The following is an 18,044-nucleotide window of genomic DNA, read 5'->3' on the forward strand; positions in this document are numbered from 1 at the left end:
CTGGGTGCCACAGTGAAGGATGGGTGACGTGGCCATGTGGTACCCTGGGCACCCTAGTGAAGGATGGGTGATGGGGCCACATGGTACACTGGGCACCCTGGTCAAGGATGGGTAATGTGGTACACTGGGCACACCAGTGAAGGACCGGCAGCTTGGCACACTAGATGCGACAGTGAAGGATGGGTGATGTGGCCATGCAATGTGCCAGATGCCACATTAAGAGGCAGTGATGTGGCGTCATGGCACACCGAAAGCCATGGCCAACAGTGGTGATATCACCATGGGGTGTGGGGATGTAATCAGTGCTGGATTTGTGCCTAAGCTTGACCATTCCTAGCCCTGGCACCTCTTTCATTACAAATGAAGCACTGGATGTAATCCTTACCCCAAATTTGTGTGGTGCTCTATTAGAGGTCCTGTTCTGGAGACTTAATCTGCATGGTACAGTAAATACTACAGAAGCTCTACGAGCCTGATCCAAAGTTCATTAACATCAATAGAAAGACCCCATTAACTTAAGGGGCTTTAAATCAGTCCCTAAGTCGCACTAATGACTAGAAGGGACTTTTGTGAATATTTCAATTTAGTGGATGCCACAATAAAAAAAAAAAAAGGTGTCAATCACCCAATGCACTTTGTTCATTTGACAAGTGTAGTATTAATTATGCATTAGGTTGGTACATGGTGTAACATTTTGTAAAAGTAATAAGTTCTCTAAAGCCTGCTGTGTTTTATTGTCAAGTAAAATAATATGAATATTTTGTTCTTGTCTATGTACATGCTTAATACTGTGTTTAAAGATCTCTTATTTTTACCCCCTGACTTACTCAGTTAGGGACAGAAATGTAAGTTCCTAGGGGCCTCAAGGCTAAGTGACTGTTGAGTTTTGAGGATCTACATTTGGACTAAGGTGCCTAAATTGGCAGTTAAGTACCTAAATCCCTTTGTAGATCTAGCCCTCAGTCTCTAAGGCCAATGCAGTCCTGGATCTATCTGGTCAGATGGCTAAAGTTTGTCAGTTTATTGCCAATTGTGCTGTTTTCTATGATTTTTTTGTCCACTGCACTGAGAACCTCCAAACTCATTTCAGATAACAGTCACACAAGATCAATCAGATGGATTGATCAGTGGGGTCAGGCTGAACTGGCAATTTAGGGTCTCGTGAGGTGCTGAGGATGTAATTTTAACTGTCACTTTTCAGACCAACCTCAATTTAGCATTGACTTTTTGTTGTGCTATAACCTGTCCTGTACTATGGACTAATGATGGAATATTGCAGGCTGCTGCATATGTTTGCTGAGAAATCAGAATCCTCTTAGGATAAATCCAGAGATGATTCTGCATATTGTGTATCCGCTCCACTTAGCAAAGCTAAAGCTGGAAGAGCAGAACAAGACAGCAGAAGATTTCCAGGTGTTATACTAACAACAGTGATTTTACATATCTTCATTTGGAAGCACCATTCATCCCAGAAGAGACCAATGTGTTTTATCAGCTATATACAAGAATCACCACATCAACCAATGAAATGCAGCTATTTCTGGGGTGGAACATGGCAGCTTTATAGCACAACATAGTGACATTACACAGAAGTTTACAGCAGGAAGTGAAGGAAATATACCATATGCTGTTGAAATTGCAAGGGGAATTTAAAGGGGTAGAAGGGAGTTACCTCCCAGTTGGAATTTGGTCAGAATACCAGGATAACACCACAGCACTTGCTTAAAGTGATATGTATCTTTAATGACCAGAAATGGTCAAGACTTAGGATTTATCTCTCATGTGGAGGGTGGATATTATGTATAGTTGTCACTGGGGTGGAGTTGGAGGAGTTTGGCTCAGCACAGCCCCTTGGACATCGACAGGGGTGTGAGAAGGGGGCAGACTGCATGACAAGAGGAGCAGTTGTGCTTGCATTCAGAAGTTCTCAAACTTAGTGACAAATCCAGTCTCAGAAGCCTTTTTAACGTTAGTTTTATTAAATAAGAAAGAATAAAATACATATTTATGATTGTTCAGTATAACAAATATTCAAGCATTCAAAAAATTCAAAGATTCAGAACTATAAAAAGTATAGCTCTACACATGAAAGTGCTGTGTAACATAAAGACTGTTCAGGAAATTAAAGCTGAAGTCTTCTTGGATAATGATATCTGAATTCCTCCACAAAGACATCCACGTTCAGTTTTGAAGTCAAATCACTTTCATATGACAGGAGAATTAGGTTTCTCTCTCCTTCATGGATTATGCTCATCCTCTGGTGTGATAAAATTCTTTTCAAACAAGAAAAGGAATTTTCACAAGCTGCAATTGTTGCTCCAAACAAGACCACTATAGACATTTCAAAAATGCATGGGAAAGCCTCCTTGGCAGCACCTAGAACTTCTTCAAATTCTTTGCAATTTCTCTTCTCTATCAGTGATTTAAATCCAGCCATTTCAACTTCAACTCTCCGAATATCTAATCCAAGCAAGTCAATCAAAGCATGCATTAATTCCAATGTCAAGAAGTCTGGAGAGCTGGTGGAATAGATTGCTGACAAGCTTTTGTATAATTTGGAGTTCTTCGCAGAAAATCTCCTTTGCAATTCACCAGTGGTTTCTGCAATCAATTCATGATAAGTCTGGGACCACTGATGCTCATTTGCACTTTGGAATCCTGGTAAATCTTCAGTGACTATGGAATCTTGACATTTTGGGGGCAAAACCTTGGCTGGTTTGGTGGCACATCTTAATGTTGATGCTTCATCACATGCATCTCTGAAAACCAGGTGCTTGGATGAAATCTCTGAGAAAAATCTTTGAACATCTCTTTCTTCTGTTGAAGTTCTTCACAGGCAACAGTTATCAGTTCAACTCTTTTAGCAAGGTGCATTAGTTCCTTTTGAAGGTGATTGTTCCTAGGAGCAAAAACTTTCAAAATCATTCTCATAACCTCAGCTAAGAACAAGAATTTGGATGATTCTGTAACTTCCAACAGCCCTCTTGCTTCAATGCACAGGTCACCATATCATAGAATCATAGAAGATTAGGGTTGGAAGAGACCTCAGGAGGTCATCTAGTCCAACCCCCTGCTCAAAGCAGGACCAGTCCCCAACTAAATCATCCCAGCCAGGGCTTTGTCAAGCTGGGCTTTAAAAACCTCTAAGGATGGAGTTTCCACCACCTCCCTAGGTAATCCATTCCAGTGCTTCACCACCCTCCTAGTGAAATAGTTTACCTAATATCCATTCACACAGTTTGACAGAATAACTCTGAATCTCTTCCAAATTACTGAGGATGATTACCAAGGTTTTCAGGTGACCAGTCTATCTTGTTTCTATGAGTCTTTCCAGGTGCTGGCCTTTGTACAGCACTGTCACTTCATGCCTGTGAAAAAAATTGTGTAGAATCTTACAATTTGAGAACATATCTGCCACTGCTGACTTTGTCTCACACATTTTTCACACCCCTCAGTCACATAGTTATACCGATATAAGTCTGTAGTGTAGACCTGGCCTGAGACTAAGAAACGTGGGGAAAATGGAACACATTCTACAGAGAGGGGGCAAAGAAATTTCCAGGGGATAGTGCCCCCTCGTGCCTCCCTTAGCCCACCTAGTGCCTGGTCACCTGTAGGGAAGGGGTTTGAGCTTAGCCCAGTTGTTGGATCACATGAACAGGCATCACATGATGACAGCCTGTGTGTGTGTGTGGGGGGGTGCTTCCTAAAAGAGGAAGTCTGCTGCATTAAAGATGGCAACCAGGGGCTATGACAGACTTAAAGGAGTTTGCTCCAGAGCACCAGGGTAAAGAAGAGAAAGACCTCCAGGGGACCCAGGGTCAGGGAGGGCTGTGGAAGAAGCTCTCCATGTCAGCCACAGAAAAAAGCCTGGAAGCCCAGGAATGACAAAATGGCTTAGAAAAAGGCTGGGAATTTCTAGTTTTTATGTTAATAAACCAGACTTTAAAACAGGAGAATAACACCAAAGCACCATTTGTGGGGGGTTTGTTTCCCTGTAGAAGGAGGGAAAACGAGGTAGCAGGTGTTTTGTAACTGCATGCTGGGTGATAACATGAAAGGGCTCCAGGCTTGTAAAACTAAACTGGCTCTTTATTAAGAGAACCATTTGCAGAAATGCTGCAACTGCAGCCAGCATTCTAGCCATGTGCACACAGACTGACATCCTGGTGCCTCCTCCAAACTGTTCCCTCCTAAATTGGATCCTCCCTCCAAATTCCATGTAGGTAGCTACCATAGGGTCCAACACCAACTGAAATAAGCTTCTGTTACAATAGCATACACACTGGTGAGCCCAACAGCTGTGGGAAATGTACTAGGTACTGCTGAGGGTGCCTTTGTTTTTTTGAAAGACTTACTGATTTGGACAACTTAATGAGATCATTACATCCCATCCCTTGTAATGCTGTGAAATTGTCTTTATGTGAGATCACGTAATGTGAAGTGGAATTGCATTGTGATGGGGCATTAATGTTATAAAACGTTACCATTATCTAATACCACCCAGCTTTCCAGTGCAAAGCATGAATCTTCAGGAGCCTTTGCCCCAAAGCCAGCAACGAGCTTTGGAGAAAGGAAGGAAAAAATTAATTCTAGATAAAAGAATTCCATTTTGTCTTCCTTTTAGTCCTGGACCAGAAAGGAGTGGCCTGTCCCATCTCCTCTAAGTCCACATAGCCAAAAAGTGGGCACGTGGCCTTGTGGGCAGAGCTCCAACCTGTAACCCAGGATCCTGTATTCTAATCCCAGCTCTGACATTGCTAAACTCTTCTAATATGTGTAGTGTCTGCAGAGAGAAGGAATTTCACTTGGCTATACAATATTCTTACTTTCTGTCCTCAGCTGTTGTGTACCATTGTTATGCTCCAATACGTCTGTTAGTCTAGAAGGTGCCACATGACTCTTTGTCGCTTTTTACAGATCCAGACTAACACGGCTACCCCTTTGATACGTGTACCATTGTTGTGTACTGTAAAAGTCCTGGTCGTGTCCTGAGCACCCCCTTGTGGTCAGGGATGGCTCTGCAGCACTTTATTCACTTTCCCCTTCTGCTCCACACCATCTAAAACAGGGGTCGGCAACCTTTCAGAAGTGATGTGCCGAGTCTTCATTTATTCACTCTGATTTAAAGTTTTGCGTGCCAGTAATACATGAACGTTTTTAGAAGGTCTCTTTCTAGAAGTCTAGAATATATAACTCAACTATTGTATGTAAAGTAAATAAGGTTTTTAAAATGTTTAAGAAGCTTCATTTAAAATTAAATTAAAATGCAGAGCCCCCCTAGACTGGTGGCTAGGACCCGGGCAGTGTGAGTGCCACTGAAAACGAGCTTGTGTGCCGCCTTTGGCACGTGTGCCATAGGTTGCCTACCCCTGATCTAAAAGGTATGACAAAATTCCCCTGCTGGGGATTTAAGTTCAAAATAAAGTGTCTTCCTGCCGGCCTTGCCTTCTTAAGCTGTCACTCAAGCGCCTCACTCTCCTTGAGCTGGGTTAGAATCAAACAGACCTTTGATTCCTTGCAGTAGCCAGTTTGCTCCCTGTAGCTGCTTCCCCAGGCCAGCTACAGCTTCACAGGTATCCATCCTAGCTGGTACTCCAAGCCCTGGCTAGCTGCAGAGTTACTGTCTCCCTCACAGGCCTCTCTACCATATATCTCTAGACCTGGCCTGAGTTGGTCACATGACCAAAGTCACTTTCCCACCTGGGGAGGTGAGTGGGTCTTGTCCCAAGTGGGGCTGGAGCCCATCTCCCCTTAAGGGGCCAGGCACCCCGTGACATGCACGGTCAAACAGCTGCTGCATCCCCACTCCCAGCTGTGGCTGTAGTGGAAGAAACAATCCCTGTGTAAAATATGTGGAGTCTGTAGAGTGCTTTGGGATCTCTCAGGATTACAGACAGCGGTAGATGGTGTTACTATTCTGAGAGCACCCGTGCTGGAGTCTTCAGATTTTGCAATAAAATCCCAGTTAACTGATCATTTTCTATCATTTGTTTGGCTACAAAATAAAAGGCTGGTTCATTAACTGTTGTAAGTCAGCAGAGGGCCATTGAAGTTGATGGAGTAAAATAAAGTCAATACAGCTATGCTGATTTACACCAGCTGAGGATCTGGCCCTAATTTTTCCATGGACAAGACACGTTGGGCCAAAAACTGCCTGATGTAAGTGAGCCCAAATCCCATTGACTCCAAACACCTGTGTATACTGGGGAGGTGTTTAGCTTTTTTACTCTAGTTTCCCATAGCAGACCGTGCCAGCATAGGCCACTTCTACTCTCTTCCTGTAATATCTTATCAGACCCAGCTGCACCAGCTTTCATTTGCAATAACTTTCCCTGACATGGTTGACAGTCTGATATGTTTTCTCGCTGTGGCAGTTTTCTGAGTGTTAAAAAACTGACGGGTCCATTTTGATAACAAATCTTTTTCACGCGCTAATAAGACACATCCTTTCTTCCTCACTTCTAAGTCCCGGGACTACAACGCTTCACTGGCTACAAAGCTATGGCCGTATTCTTCCAACCATCCATATTGTCTCAGTTTTTCTTCTCTTCTGAGGCACTATGAACAAATTAAGTGATGATCAAAGTGAAGAACTAACCGCACCAATGAGAGCCGGACACAGCAGGGCCAGGCAGGATCTCACATTCATGCCTCAATCAAGGCCTGCAAACCCCTTTGCTAGTATAGACCTGTCCCCTCTCTCAGCAGCTCTGCCAGTGCATCTGCACCAAAACTACTTACTGCTCTTGCTGTCTTAGCCCCACCACATAACTCAGCCAGCCACCTGCACCTCTGTTCAGACCCACATCACTCCCCTCTGCTCCAGTCCAGAGCTAACCGACTCTGCCACAGAGCTTTCCGCTGCAGCTCCCTGTTAAAACACTGTCCAGGTGAGCAGGTGCTGCCCCAACTACCCCAGCCCCCCAACTCCTCCCTTTAATGCTGGGATAATCAACCACTATCCCATTCTCCAAAAAATATGAAGCCTGAATTTGGCTTAAATTTACAGCTGTTGGGTCTCCTTCCTTTGCAGCACTCTTCCCAGCCTGGATTTACCCTGAATCCCCTCGGACTGGGCTTCTCTGATTGTCCAGTACTTCAGCCAATCCAGGAGAAAAGTTCCCCTGGTATGCTAAAGTACCCAGCTGTCTCCTCACACTCGGTAGTCCCAGCAGCTCACTCCCCTTCACTGCTTGGCCAAGTGTCCTGCCCCGGCCTGTTCTTGTACCTCCCAGAGTGGTGTTAGAGGGGCTGCCTGACTTTCCTTGCTCTGCACCTTGTAAAGTCATTTACACAAATACATGTAAAATGCTTCAATCCTTATCTGGTGGTGTGTTACCCCATTTTACACTGGTGTAAAAGATCACAGTTGGGAGATCCAGTTCCTATTTAACACCAGACTTGGTGAAGCCAGGGAGCCCCGTGACCTGTCACTCTCAGTGCTAGTCTATAACCCTAGCACCACCAGACTTTCCTGACACTAGCACCCCTCAAAAACACTGGGCCCGATCCTGCCAGCCCTGCATGCGTGGCACTGCCATTGGAGCCAGTGGGAGTCCAGAGTGAAGTCAATGGGTGCGTCATGCGTAGAGACCTGGCAGGATCACCACGAGAATTTTGTATCCTCGGCAACCACTGCACTAGTGAGTAAAGCAGGGGCTTGAAATACATTAGGTACCAATCCGTCCTTTTCCACCTGGACCAGGAGATTCTGGTGTCTTCAAAAATAGAATCAGCAGTGAATTGGGGTGCTGGTGTTAGAGCCTGGAAACTGATGTCCTGTAATTATCCCAGGACTGGACACGGCCTGAGCAGTGGCTGGCATCTTTCTCTTCCCTGGCTCCTCTCCCTGCCTGTCTGATCTTTGCCTCTAGCAGGCGTTGCAGCTTCGTCTCTCCTCCCCTGCCACGGAAGCCCAGGTTACCTCTCCTAGAGCATCTCAGCAAGAGATATCCCTAGGCTACACGTCCTGGAGCCTGGCCTTCCCTACGCATGGCCTTCCAAAGCGGCAGTGTGCCAGGCAGCAAGGTAAAGCCCATAGGAACTGCTATTCTGCTTTGGGGAGCAGGGCAAAGCCCAGCAGTGCTGGCTGCTGCAGGGTTTATGGGTCAGCAGCGGCATCTGGGCCTGATCAGATTGCAGAATCATGTGACCCGGATTCTACTGTAAGTAGTAAAGGCAAAAGGGGGGGGGGGGGGGAGGGGGGGTTGGGGAGAAGGGGAGAATTTGCTGCTGCAGAAAACAAAAGCTGGACCTCCCAAAGGTGCTGAAGCCCAAGGCTTTTCCAGCCTTGCTGTCGAGCTGCTTGGGGCAGATGGGAGAGCAGCCAGGAGCAGGAGAGGTTGAGTTGAAAACAAAGTTTTATTAACATAAAAGGCAGCCGGTGAAATTGTTTCAAGCAGCATAATTCACACTGGAGCTAATTCCGGGATGGAAGCAGGAATCATCTCTCCCTGGTGCTCCGGATAACCCCTTCCCTCACCCTGCTAGATCCAAAGGGAGCTAGGGGGCAGGGGCAGAGAAACCGACTATGCAAGTGAAATTCCCAGCTACAGGAACCAGGCATCAGCAGCCTCCCTTGGATGTGTTTCCCAGCCAGACACCGGACGTGCCCCCGACCTGTCTTTCTCCTTCCCAGACTGGGTGCTTCCGATAATTGGTCGAGGCACAGGTGCTTGGGCCCTCTTAAGAGCTAACCCAAGATCAATAAACATTCATACTGAACTATCCAACAGTGCACTTTGCAACCTGATCTCGGCTCTTTGGCCCTGCCCTCCACTGGGCGCTCTCGGGCCCTGCGTTTGTCCCATTACCCTCTGCACTGCTGCTGGGATGGGACAGTCTTAGTAGCAGTTGGATACATTCTTCACCACTTCCATCCCCACAAAAATATTGGGTCAAGTCAAGTGAAGAACAGATTGGGACGGGTGCTAGAATGGAGAGAGGATGGCCTGGCATTCAGGAAGCCTGTGATCTGTCCCCTGCTCTGACACAGATTTCCTGTGTGACTTTGGGTATGTCACTTAGCCCCTCTGTGCCTCAGTCTCCCATCAGTATTGTGGGGATAACAGCCCAGCCCTGCCCTGCCTCACAAAGGGGTTGTGAGAGGAACACATTAAAAATTGTGAGGCACTCAGTAGCTGTGGTCATGGGGGCCAGAGAAATACACCTACCTTCTGAGAATGCCCCTGTGCAGGGGGATGTCCTAGCTGGTACAAAGACTCTACAGCCCTGCTCCCCATCCCCCATGGTATGGGCAGAGACAGGAGGAACTAGCCATTCCTTCAGGTTGCACCGGATCTGTTGCCTCTTATAGAGCACGCAATACAGCTGTTGTGAGCCCTTTTCTGAGCACCTTTTCAGTGGAACATCCATTGACCTCAGTGGATTGGCAGAATGTATGTCTTGCATCGTCTTCCTGAAGCAGATGTTAAAAGCCAAGTCCTGTCTGTCCCATGTGGACACAAACTATCCCAGGGCAATTACTGGAAGAGGAGGGGTTTTGTCCTGGTGCCCTTACCAAAGTTGTGCTGTCTAGCTGTCGCCCTCCAACCCAGAGGTGGCTGCATTCCAGTGGTAGAGGATGGACCCAATTTGTGAAGCCCTTGGGGATCCTTGCCAGGAGCTGTAGAAATGTAAGATTATTAACAATCCATTTGTAGCTGCATCATGCTTGCCAGGAGTAATTGCTTGTGGAATCACAGGGTGGCTTTTTGTCTCCCTTGCGCTTGTGAGTCTGCTACTGCCTTGAAATATACAAACCTGTAACTTTAGCTCAGACAGCAGAGGCTTGTGGTTTTAGATGCAGCGCTCCCAGCGTCATTCCCTGCAAATGACCCAGCCAGAGTCCTTGTGACACTTGCACAACCCCCGTGGAACACTAGGCATGTATTCAAATAGCTGTCATTGAGACGGCCAGCTGGATGAATGTAACAGAGCTTTGCATTTCATAGGTGGCCCAGATCCAGTTGTTTGCAGCTGGCACAGAATTCCCAGGAAACTCTCCTCCACTGAAGATTCTTTCTCTGTGGTGAGATGGGAATAAACGTCCCTCTCACTGCCACATGTGCTGACCCTTGTGCTTTTCTGCTCTGATTTCCAGACCATCCTCATTCACCTGCTGTTGTGCCTGGTCACTTTCTACACCGTCTACTACATGATTGGAAGCATCTGCTCTGGAGTTTTCAGGTGAGGCTGCTCTTTTGGAACTGAGCAGAGCAGATCTTACGCTGAGCTCATCTGAGTGAAATAAGGGGATCTGATTCGGTTAGCACAGTGTTGCCTTCCCTTGATTGGGCTCTTCCAAAATGTGATGGTTAGGGTGTGGGAGTCCTGCTTTTCTTTTCCCAGCCAGAGCCATGTGGCTCTTGCTCAGTGGTTTGTCCCAGTGCTGACCACTTATTTTATTTTCAGTTTAGTTTAGTGTTGATGAAACATACCAGGCTGCACAGCCCTGGAGCCTGGCGTTCTCTTTATCCACAGAACAAGGACAATCCAGACAGCGGCAAGGTGAGCTTCTCATTAATGTGCCTCACCCTGGTCCAGCAAGGCCATCTCTGGGTAGCTAAGGCACCTATCACCTCAAGGGTTGACAGGAGAGTTACATCTTCAAAGCACAGCTGGGCTGGGATTTTCAAGGGAATGTAAAGGAGTCAAGCATGCAGGCCCAGATGCACAAAGATATTTAGGCACCTAACTCCCAATGATTTCAATGGGAGTTAGGAGCCTAAATCCCTTTGAAGATGTGGGCTTCAGCTCCCACTGAATTTCAATAGAAGCTGGGCTCTTAATTCCTGAGTCTCTTTTGAAAATCCCAACGTAAACTATTGGCCTCTCTGCTGGGAGTATCAACAAAGGGGGCCAGCGAGCACGAACTGGAGGAGGCAGTTTGTGTGAAGCAGACCCCAGCCCAATGGAAGCTGAACAGGCTACCCCACAGGCTAGCAAACCAGCTTGCAGATGGCACAGTGGGTGCCATTTAAATATCAACACTTGTCAGCCAATACTATACAGGCTCCATGTTTATATCCTGTTCTAAATATAGGGGGGGCTGTGATACGATGGATGTGGAGCTGCTCTGTAATAATGTATGGGCACTGTATGCTGACCTGGTTATTGGCATGTTTACTCCATGAATACATTGGCTTAGTTTAATAGAGGGAAACAAGCAGGAAGGGAAAGAATGGCAGAAGATAAGCCACTTCTAAGTAGGGTGACCAGATAGCAACTGTGAAAAAATGGGACAGGGAGTAGGGGGGTAATAGGCGCCTATATAAGAAAAAGTCCCCAAAAATGGGACTGCCCCTTTTAAAACAGGACATCTGGTCACCCAACTTCTAAGCAAATTCTTGAGAGTTGAGACAATGCAAGGCTGGAAAAGACCTGGGAATGCAGAAGAACAAAAGACTTTTGGGAGGGTGAAGAAGGAACACTCTTTCAAGAGAGAGGAGTTGTTTGGAGGAACCAGAGTGAGAGACTGGCACCCAAAGGGGCGTGAGAAGAATTTAGGCCTGCCTAGGATACCATCAGGGGATGATAAGTCTTTGGTTAGATAGACATGTGTAGATTGTTGTTTTAAATTTCTTTTTCTCTAAATGCTTTGTTCCTACTGAAAAATAGACAATGCTTTGGTTTAAGAAGGCTATTGGATCACTGTATGGAATTCCACTTCAGGAGGGGGTAAAAGCACAAGGCCTGCCATCTGAGGGAGAGCACTCAGAGAGACCACAGAGGGGACAGAGATACAGTTGGCCCTGTAACAATGACATGCGGTATCTCAGATCTCTCTGTGCAGTAACCGTTGGCAAATGTTGACTTTTTAGTGGGGATCAGTGTAACAGCCCTTGATCATTTTTAATTTCCTAAAATCTTTTCTCTCTCTCTTTTTTTTCCCCTTCCAGGCTGGACACATTTGATGGACTTATCCCCTTTGAATTTAACACAGAACCATCTCACTCAAATCCCAAATATCTGGGTAAGTGGTGTGGGGCAATGAGGCCGCTTTGGAATGGATAAAACCACAGGGATCTTTCAAGGCCAAAAGCGTGTTAACATCTGACTGGGAGAGAACAGGATGTGTGAAGTTGGAGGGATGGACTCTGAGCACAGCCACTGGGAAAACAGTGAAGTGGTCCCTAGCTATTGCGAGGAGACAGCACTGTATTTCTTTGCCTTATGGGAATGGACTTTGTGTACATCCCCTGGTAGTACCTCCCATTGGAATCAGCAGAATCTGTATTTCAATAAACTGTGTCAGAACATTAACTCCAGGATAATTTTGAGGTTTTTCCTTTGCACCCCATGGGCAGGGACTCTGTACCTCCAGGGCTCCCTGCTGTGAGACGTATCTGCCTTTATTCCAGAACTTTCCCTTCTCATTTCTCTAGTGAATTTGCTGTCCATGGAACTGACCTACTTCACCAGTGGCCTTCTCTTTGCTGTTCTGCTGAAGCGATGGGTCTGGGACTACGCCATCACTGTCACACTCCTCCACGTGGCACTGACATCTGCAGGTGAGGTTGAGCCAGGTGGACTCCATACATTATATAATGTTTGAAAATTTGTTGAGTCACCTGGAGAAAAAACAGCTCTTTTCATTTTGCACCCATACAAGCTCAGGCTAAGCTCTTACCGGATTTCCTCCCAAGCTAAGCAGATTCAAGCTGTCTCAGTGCTTGGATGGGAGACCTCCAAGGCACACCCAGGTGTTAGAAGCAGTGAAGCTGATGATTCCATTGGTAGCTCTCTTCCCTCTGAGTCAGTATCAAGCCAGCATATTGGGGGGAAAGAGTGCTGCTAGAACTGCCATCTTTTGCGTCAGATATAAAACAGAGGTCCTGACCACAACATCCCAGGGCACTTCTTGTAAGGGGTGGGTTGTTCCAGTCAAATTAATTTAGCTAAATGCATTCTACTGTATACTTCAATTCCCAATACAGTTTCAGCTGGAAGTGGGGTTTTTTCCTTCCTGTCCTTAGCTATAGTATTATAGTGCTGTGTGTTTTTACACCACTGCTGTTTTCCATCCTAGCAATGGCTGCTGTTCAGTGGCAGATAAATGTTTCCGAATAGCTCCATGCCCTAGCATGGTTTTAAGAATAAATCCAGCAGGAATTTCAGAGTTTCCCTATAAATGGACCTGAAACTTGCCCTGGTGATGCAGCAACTTTGATAGTTAATTGGACCGTGACTTTTGCAAAATGCTCATGTGCCATTGCCAAGTCACCCACATGCTTTTCTCTTGCTCTTTTAAAAGCTGCCTTCCTTCCAGTGCTGTGTATTAAACTTACTACCTCCCATTTATTCCTTTTCTTTCTCCTCTTCCGTGCCCTTGCTTCCCCACCCTCCCTTTTTTTGTTATTTATTCAAAACCAAGATCTGAAGTCTGTGGCTTGACCCGCTCTCTGGTAAGAGTAAACTGGGGCCAGCCACTGTTCAGAAATCTGCCTATAGCAGCTGGAGGTCGTATCGGGGCTTCAGGTGGGTTGTGGAGACCTTGATGGCTCTGTGGCGGTTGGACACGGCAAAAGGGGCTGTCAGATGGAATACTGAGATCCCTGAAGGTTCTGTGGCAGTTGGCGGGGCTGGTAGATGGAACTTCAGGGCTCCAAAAGGTCCATGGCAGTTGGAGGATGGAACCTTGGGGCTCCGAAGGCCCCATGGCAGTTGGGGGATGGAATCTTGGGGCTCTGTAGGGTCCCTGGCAGTTGGGGAATGGAACCCTGGGGCTCCAAAGGCCCCATAGCAGTTGGGGGATGGCACCTTTGGGCTCCGTAGGGTCCATGGATAGGACTGGCGGACGGAACCTCAGAGCTCTGAAGAGTCCGTGGCAGGGGGCAGATCAGAATGCACCGATGCAAACTCCGTTTCTGTTCCTTTCTCCCTCCCCATGCTACGCCCCACTACAACTGAACATAATAATATTTAAAAGACTAATGATCCAGTGAGACCAAAAATTGAAAACAGCTTCAAAGTAAATATGAACATTACAAAAACCAGTGCTATTGAAATGGCTTCCCCATGGGTTTGTCACTTCCATTCCCTCTTCTCCCCCCTGTCCTGGCCTGCGTGTTTGTTCTGTCCCATTAACTCCTGCGCCGTGTGGAACAGCCTCTTCCTTCCTACCCGTAGCGGCTATGATGAACACGGGGGAAGAGGGCTTCATTTGTCTTGCAGCACAAGTTCAGCGAGGCACACGCCACCATCTGCATCCCACTGCTGCTAATGGAGTGGAAACGGCCCCATCATTCCTCAGCAAAGGGGCTGAGAGCCTGCCACCCCCGTCCATTAGCTTCCTGGTTCTGTTTTTAGAGAGAGACTAATTGGTTACTCACAAACAAAGCCATTTTACCAGGTGAAAAACAGCTCCCATTTATCCATGGGGAGGCATGGGAAGGCCATGCAGCTTCTGATCCACATTTATTCTGCCTGCCTATTAGGTCCATTGCGTTGATCTCCGAGACGGCATGATTTATATGTTCAAGCCTTGACATGAGCGACTGCAGCTGCTTCCGCTGCAACCGCACAGCTCCCTGTCTGTCGGAGAGGAACTTTAGTGCTCCGGGATTGAGATGGATGGACAGAGAGAGTAGGGAAGGCAAATTAATGGATGACGGATGAGTGAAGAAACACATGAGGGAAGGAATGAGGAACAGATATATGAACAGATGGATGGACTAGCAAAGAGATGGATGACCTAGGATCAGCTATAGCAGAACAGAGCAATAGCCTATTCATCCTATTGTAGCCAATAGTGGATGTTCCAGAGGAAGGTAACGAGCCCCTCTCACCCCATGCACTCAGCTGCACACGCGTGCAATACTAAACTCTAGAGGACATCTGCTTTCACAAGGATCTGAGAGAAACAAGGGGGTGAGGTAATACCTACAGCTCAAAAGCTGGTTTCTCTCACCAACAGAAGTGGGTCCAATAAAAGGTATGATCTTATCTCATTTCACTAAGATCCTGGGCCTAGCACAGCTCCAACAACGTTGCATTCATGAGCATCTGTAATTCCTGTCCTAGCTCCTGGTACTGTGATGCTAGACTCATCCATAGACAAGGCCGATCCTTTTTGAACTGCACTAAGCTGCTTGCCCCAATAGCAGCACCCTGTGTATAGGCCCTGATCCAAAGCCTATGGACATCAATGGGAGTCTTTCCATGGACTGCAGTAGGCTTTGGCTTGCGCCATATTGCATCCTAGCATTTAGCCATTTGAAATTTGGATAGGCATTTAATATAGCCCTTGTTTTACTGCCTTTTCCTTGGGAGTGCCCTTTAGTAATAGAGTGGATAGAAAGCACCCTGACTACCCTTCTGTGTCCCATTCATTATTTCAAATCCCTCCGTCACATCTCCTTTTACTCTTCCTCCTTCCCACTGATACACGTCTAGCTTATCTCCCCTGCCCTTCTCTGGGCTTTTCCATACATGCATTTTTAGACACAACCCATCTCTGCGCGGCCTTTAACATTCTTAACACACACATTTAATGTAACTTGCTATTCAGAATCCAAGTGAAGAGTTTAAGTTGCTTTTCCCCCTTTGAGAAAACCAGCAGTCAGAAAATCAAAGTAACCAACCTTACTAAAAAGAGAGCATCAAGCACGGACATGCCTTTCTCTTGCACCTTCCCTGGGGATCTCAAAACCCATTCATGAGTTAAATCTCCAAACTCCGGAGCTGGCGCTAACGGCACTTCCTTTTTTTATAAACATTTGGGAAAACTGTCAAAGCAAGGGGAAGTGACACGTCCCACAAAAAGTCTGTGGCAGGTGTAGAACAGGGTTAGGGTCTGAGCCTAGGACTTATAAAACCGCAGATCAGTTCCCTACTCTACCCAGACTTCCTGTGTGGCCTTGGGCAACTCATTTAGTCTCTGTGGCCCAGATCCACAAAGATGCTTAAATCCCAGGTTTAGACACCACTGCAATCCACAAACCCCCCTGCTTGGCTGGTGCTTAAATGTTCAGGGTAAAAGTTCCCTCTGTGCCTACGTTTCTGCCTTTGAGTATGCACATTGCTGCCTCTCTCTAGGCATCAGGACACCAATCTCAGGGCTAAACCCCAGAGCAATTCACAAACTGGTAGAAGAGAGGTAGAGGAGCATCTATATCTCACCCACGGGGCCTGATCCAGCAGACGTGCTGCTCAGAGGCTGCCTACTGGATCAGGTCCCATTCAAAATCTGGCTGGAGGAGGTGCTACTGCCCATCTTATCACTTTTAGCCCAGTGGTTAGGGCACTCACGCAGGATGTGGGAGACCCAGGTTCAATTCCCTCCCCCGTCTGATGGGGACACAGGACTCAAACAGAGGTTTCCTACCTCAGGAGCGTGCTTAACTACTGAGCTATAGGACACTCCAAGGTGAGACTCCCTCAGTCTTTCCTGTTGACGGTGGTGCGCTTTGGATAAATGCCTCAAGAGTCCTTGGGCCAGAAAGAGGGAGTAAGAATGATTCTATAGTCTAGGGGTTGGGACACCCATGTGGGAGGTAGGACCCAGGCTGGTCTGTCTACTCCAGTGACTAATTGTTTCTAAAAACGGAACGGCTTCCATAGTAGAGATGGAGGGAGCCCTTCCCATCAGAATATCCCATAGTTCAGCAGTTGGAGCACTCTCCTGCATGGAGACCCTTGTTCAAATCCTTCCTCCCCATCAGGGGAATTGAACCGGAGTCTCCCAGCTGAGTGCTCTAACCCCTGGCTCCTCTTCCTCCCTGCATTTTGTGTGGCGCATTGCAGGTGCCTAACTCATTCCCACAAGAAATGACTGAGGCAAGGAGCTCCTGGCTGTGGAGTACAAGCAAAGCTAGGTGCCTAAATCCCTGAGGACACAACCTTCTTGTTATGACCTCCCATTGGCTAGCATAGGCAGCTTCGTGCCTAGCGTGGATCACATTGTAAAGTGCCTCTCTCCCCAGAAACCTGGGCAGCTAACTCAGCACTTGGCCCTTACTTTGTTCCTGTGATTTTCCAGGCACCTCAAAGTTAAGCGTTGTGATGCTCAGCATTGCAATGTCTAAGTCCCTTTGTGGCTCTGGGCGCATGTTCCCCATCTGAAAAATGGGGCTAAGAGTACATCACAAGGGTGCTGTGAAGATCTATGCATTAAAAGACTACAAAGTGCTTTGAAAGCCACTGATGAAAAAGTGCTATATCAGAGTTAGGTGATGTTATCTGCTGCTGCCTTCTGGTCCTGGAGTGAAGTCCTGGTAGAACTCCCATATACTTCCAATGGGACCAAGATTTCACCCCTGCGTTTTAACCCCAAGACCTCTCATTATTCATGAACTTAAAAGCATACAGAAAGATCTCTCTATTTGCAGGAATCAAAGTCCAAATGTCTCAGAAAGGGAAGCATGCCATCAATTTTAGGTGCAGAACAGATTGTTTCAAATTTAATTAACAGAAATTAATATTAAATATTTTTTAGGAAGCCAATTAAAAAAAAAAACCCACGCACACAGTACCCTGAACCATTATTACCTCAAACACAACAGTACCAAGACTCTGAAAGCACAAGGAAGTGAAACTGATTGGTCCACTCTAGTTTCATTGGTTAGGATCATAGAATCACAGGGGTGGTAGGGTCCTCAAGAGGTCATCTAGTCCAACCCCCTGCTCAAAGCAGGACCAATCCCCAACTGATGATTGAGTGATGGGTGATTGAGGATGAGTGAGAGTCACTCAAACAGGGGTTTTTGTTTTTGTTTTCATTTTTATATTGAAGACGTTACAAATTAAGTGTCCTTAACATCTGATTTTAATCTTAAGAGCGGTGCCAACTCTTGTGGTGTGTGTGTGTGTGTGTGTGTAAGTCTCACAAGATGTGGTGTTTTTCTTAATGCTCCATGTCCTGGAGCCAGGTGTTTGAGACAGCTTCAGCTTTCATAGGCACATGCAAAATGTTAGCCCTTCTGACTGTGAAGAGAAGCTTGAAAATGTGACCCCTAGAGGCTCTGAACTAGAAAGCACATAAAAAGAACCCAGACTATTTTAAAGCCTTTTGAGTTTTTGGGAAGGAGCCTGCCATGATG

The 18,044-nt window shown here is 46.6% G+C and overlaps 1 protein-coding gene across 1 annotated transcript in view; it reads left to right on the top strand.

Moving 5' to 3' along the window:
• Nucleotides 1-7,863: 7,863 nt before the first annotated feature.
• LOC117868283 (transmembrane protein 244-like) overlaps nt 7,864-18,044 on the top strand; it is a 34,733-nt gene continuing 24,552 nt past the window's right edge. Inside the window, exons 1-4 of the mRNA XM_034754114.1 lie at nt 7,864-8,031; nt 10,106-10,191; nt 11,904-11,977; nt 12,390-12,515. Of these exons, the coding sequence (XP_034610005.1) occupies nt 7,996-8,031; nt 10,106-10,191; nt 11,904-11,977; nt 12,390-12,515 (322 nt within the window). The 5' untranslated portion in view covers nt 7,864-7,995. The remainder of the gene's footprint in view (nt 8,032-10,105; nt 10,192-11,903; nt 11,978-12,389; nt 12,516-18,044) is intronic.

Source organism: Trachemys scripta, chromosome 20 (assembly GCF_013100865.1).
Source record: "Trachemys scripta elegans isolate TJP31775 chromosome 20, CAS_Tse_1.0, whole genome shotgun sequence".
NCBI classification, from domain to species: domain Eukaryota; kingdom Metazoa; phylum Chordata; order Testudines; family Emydidae; genus Trachemys; species Trachemys scripta.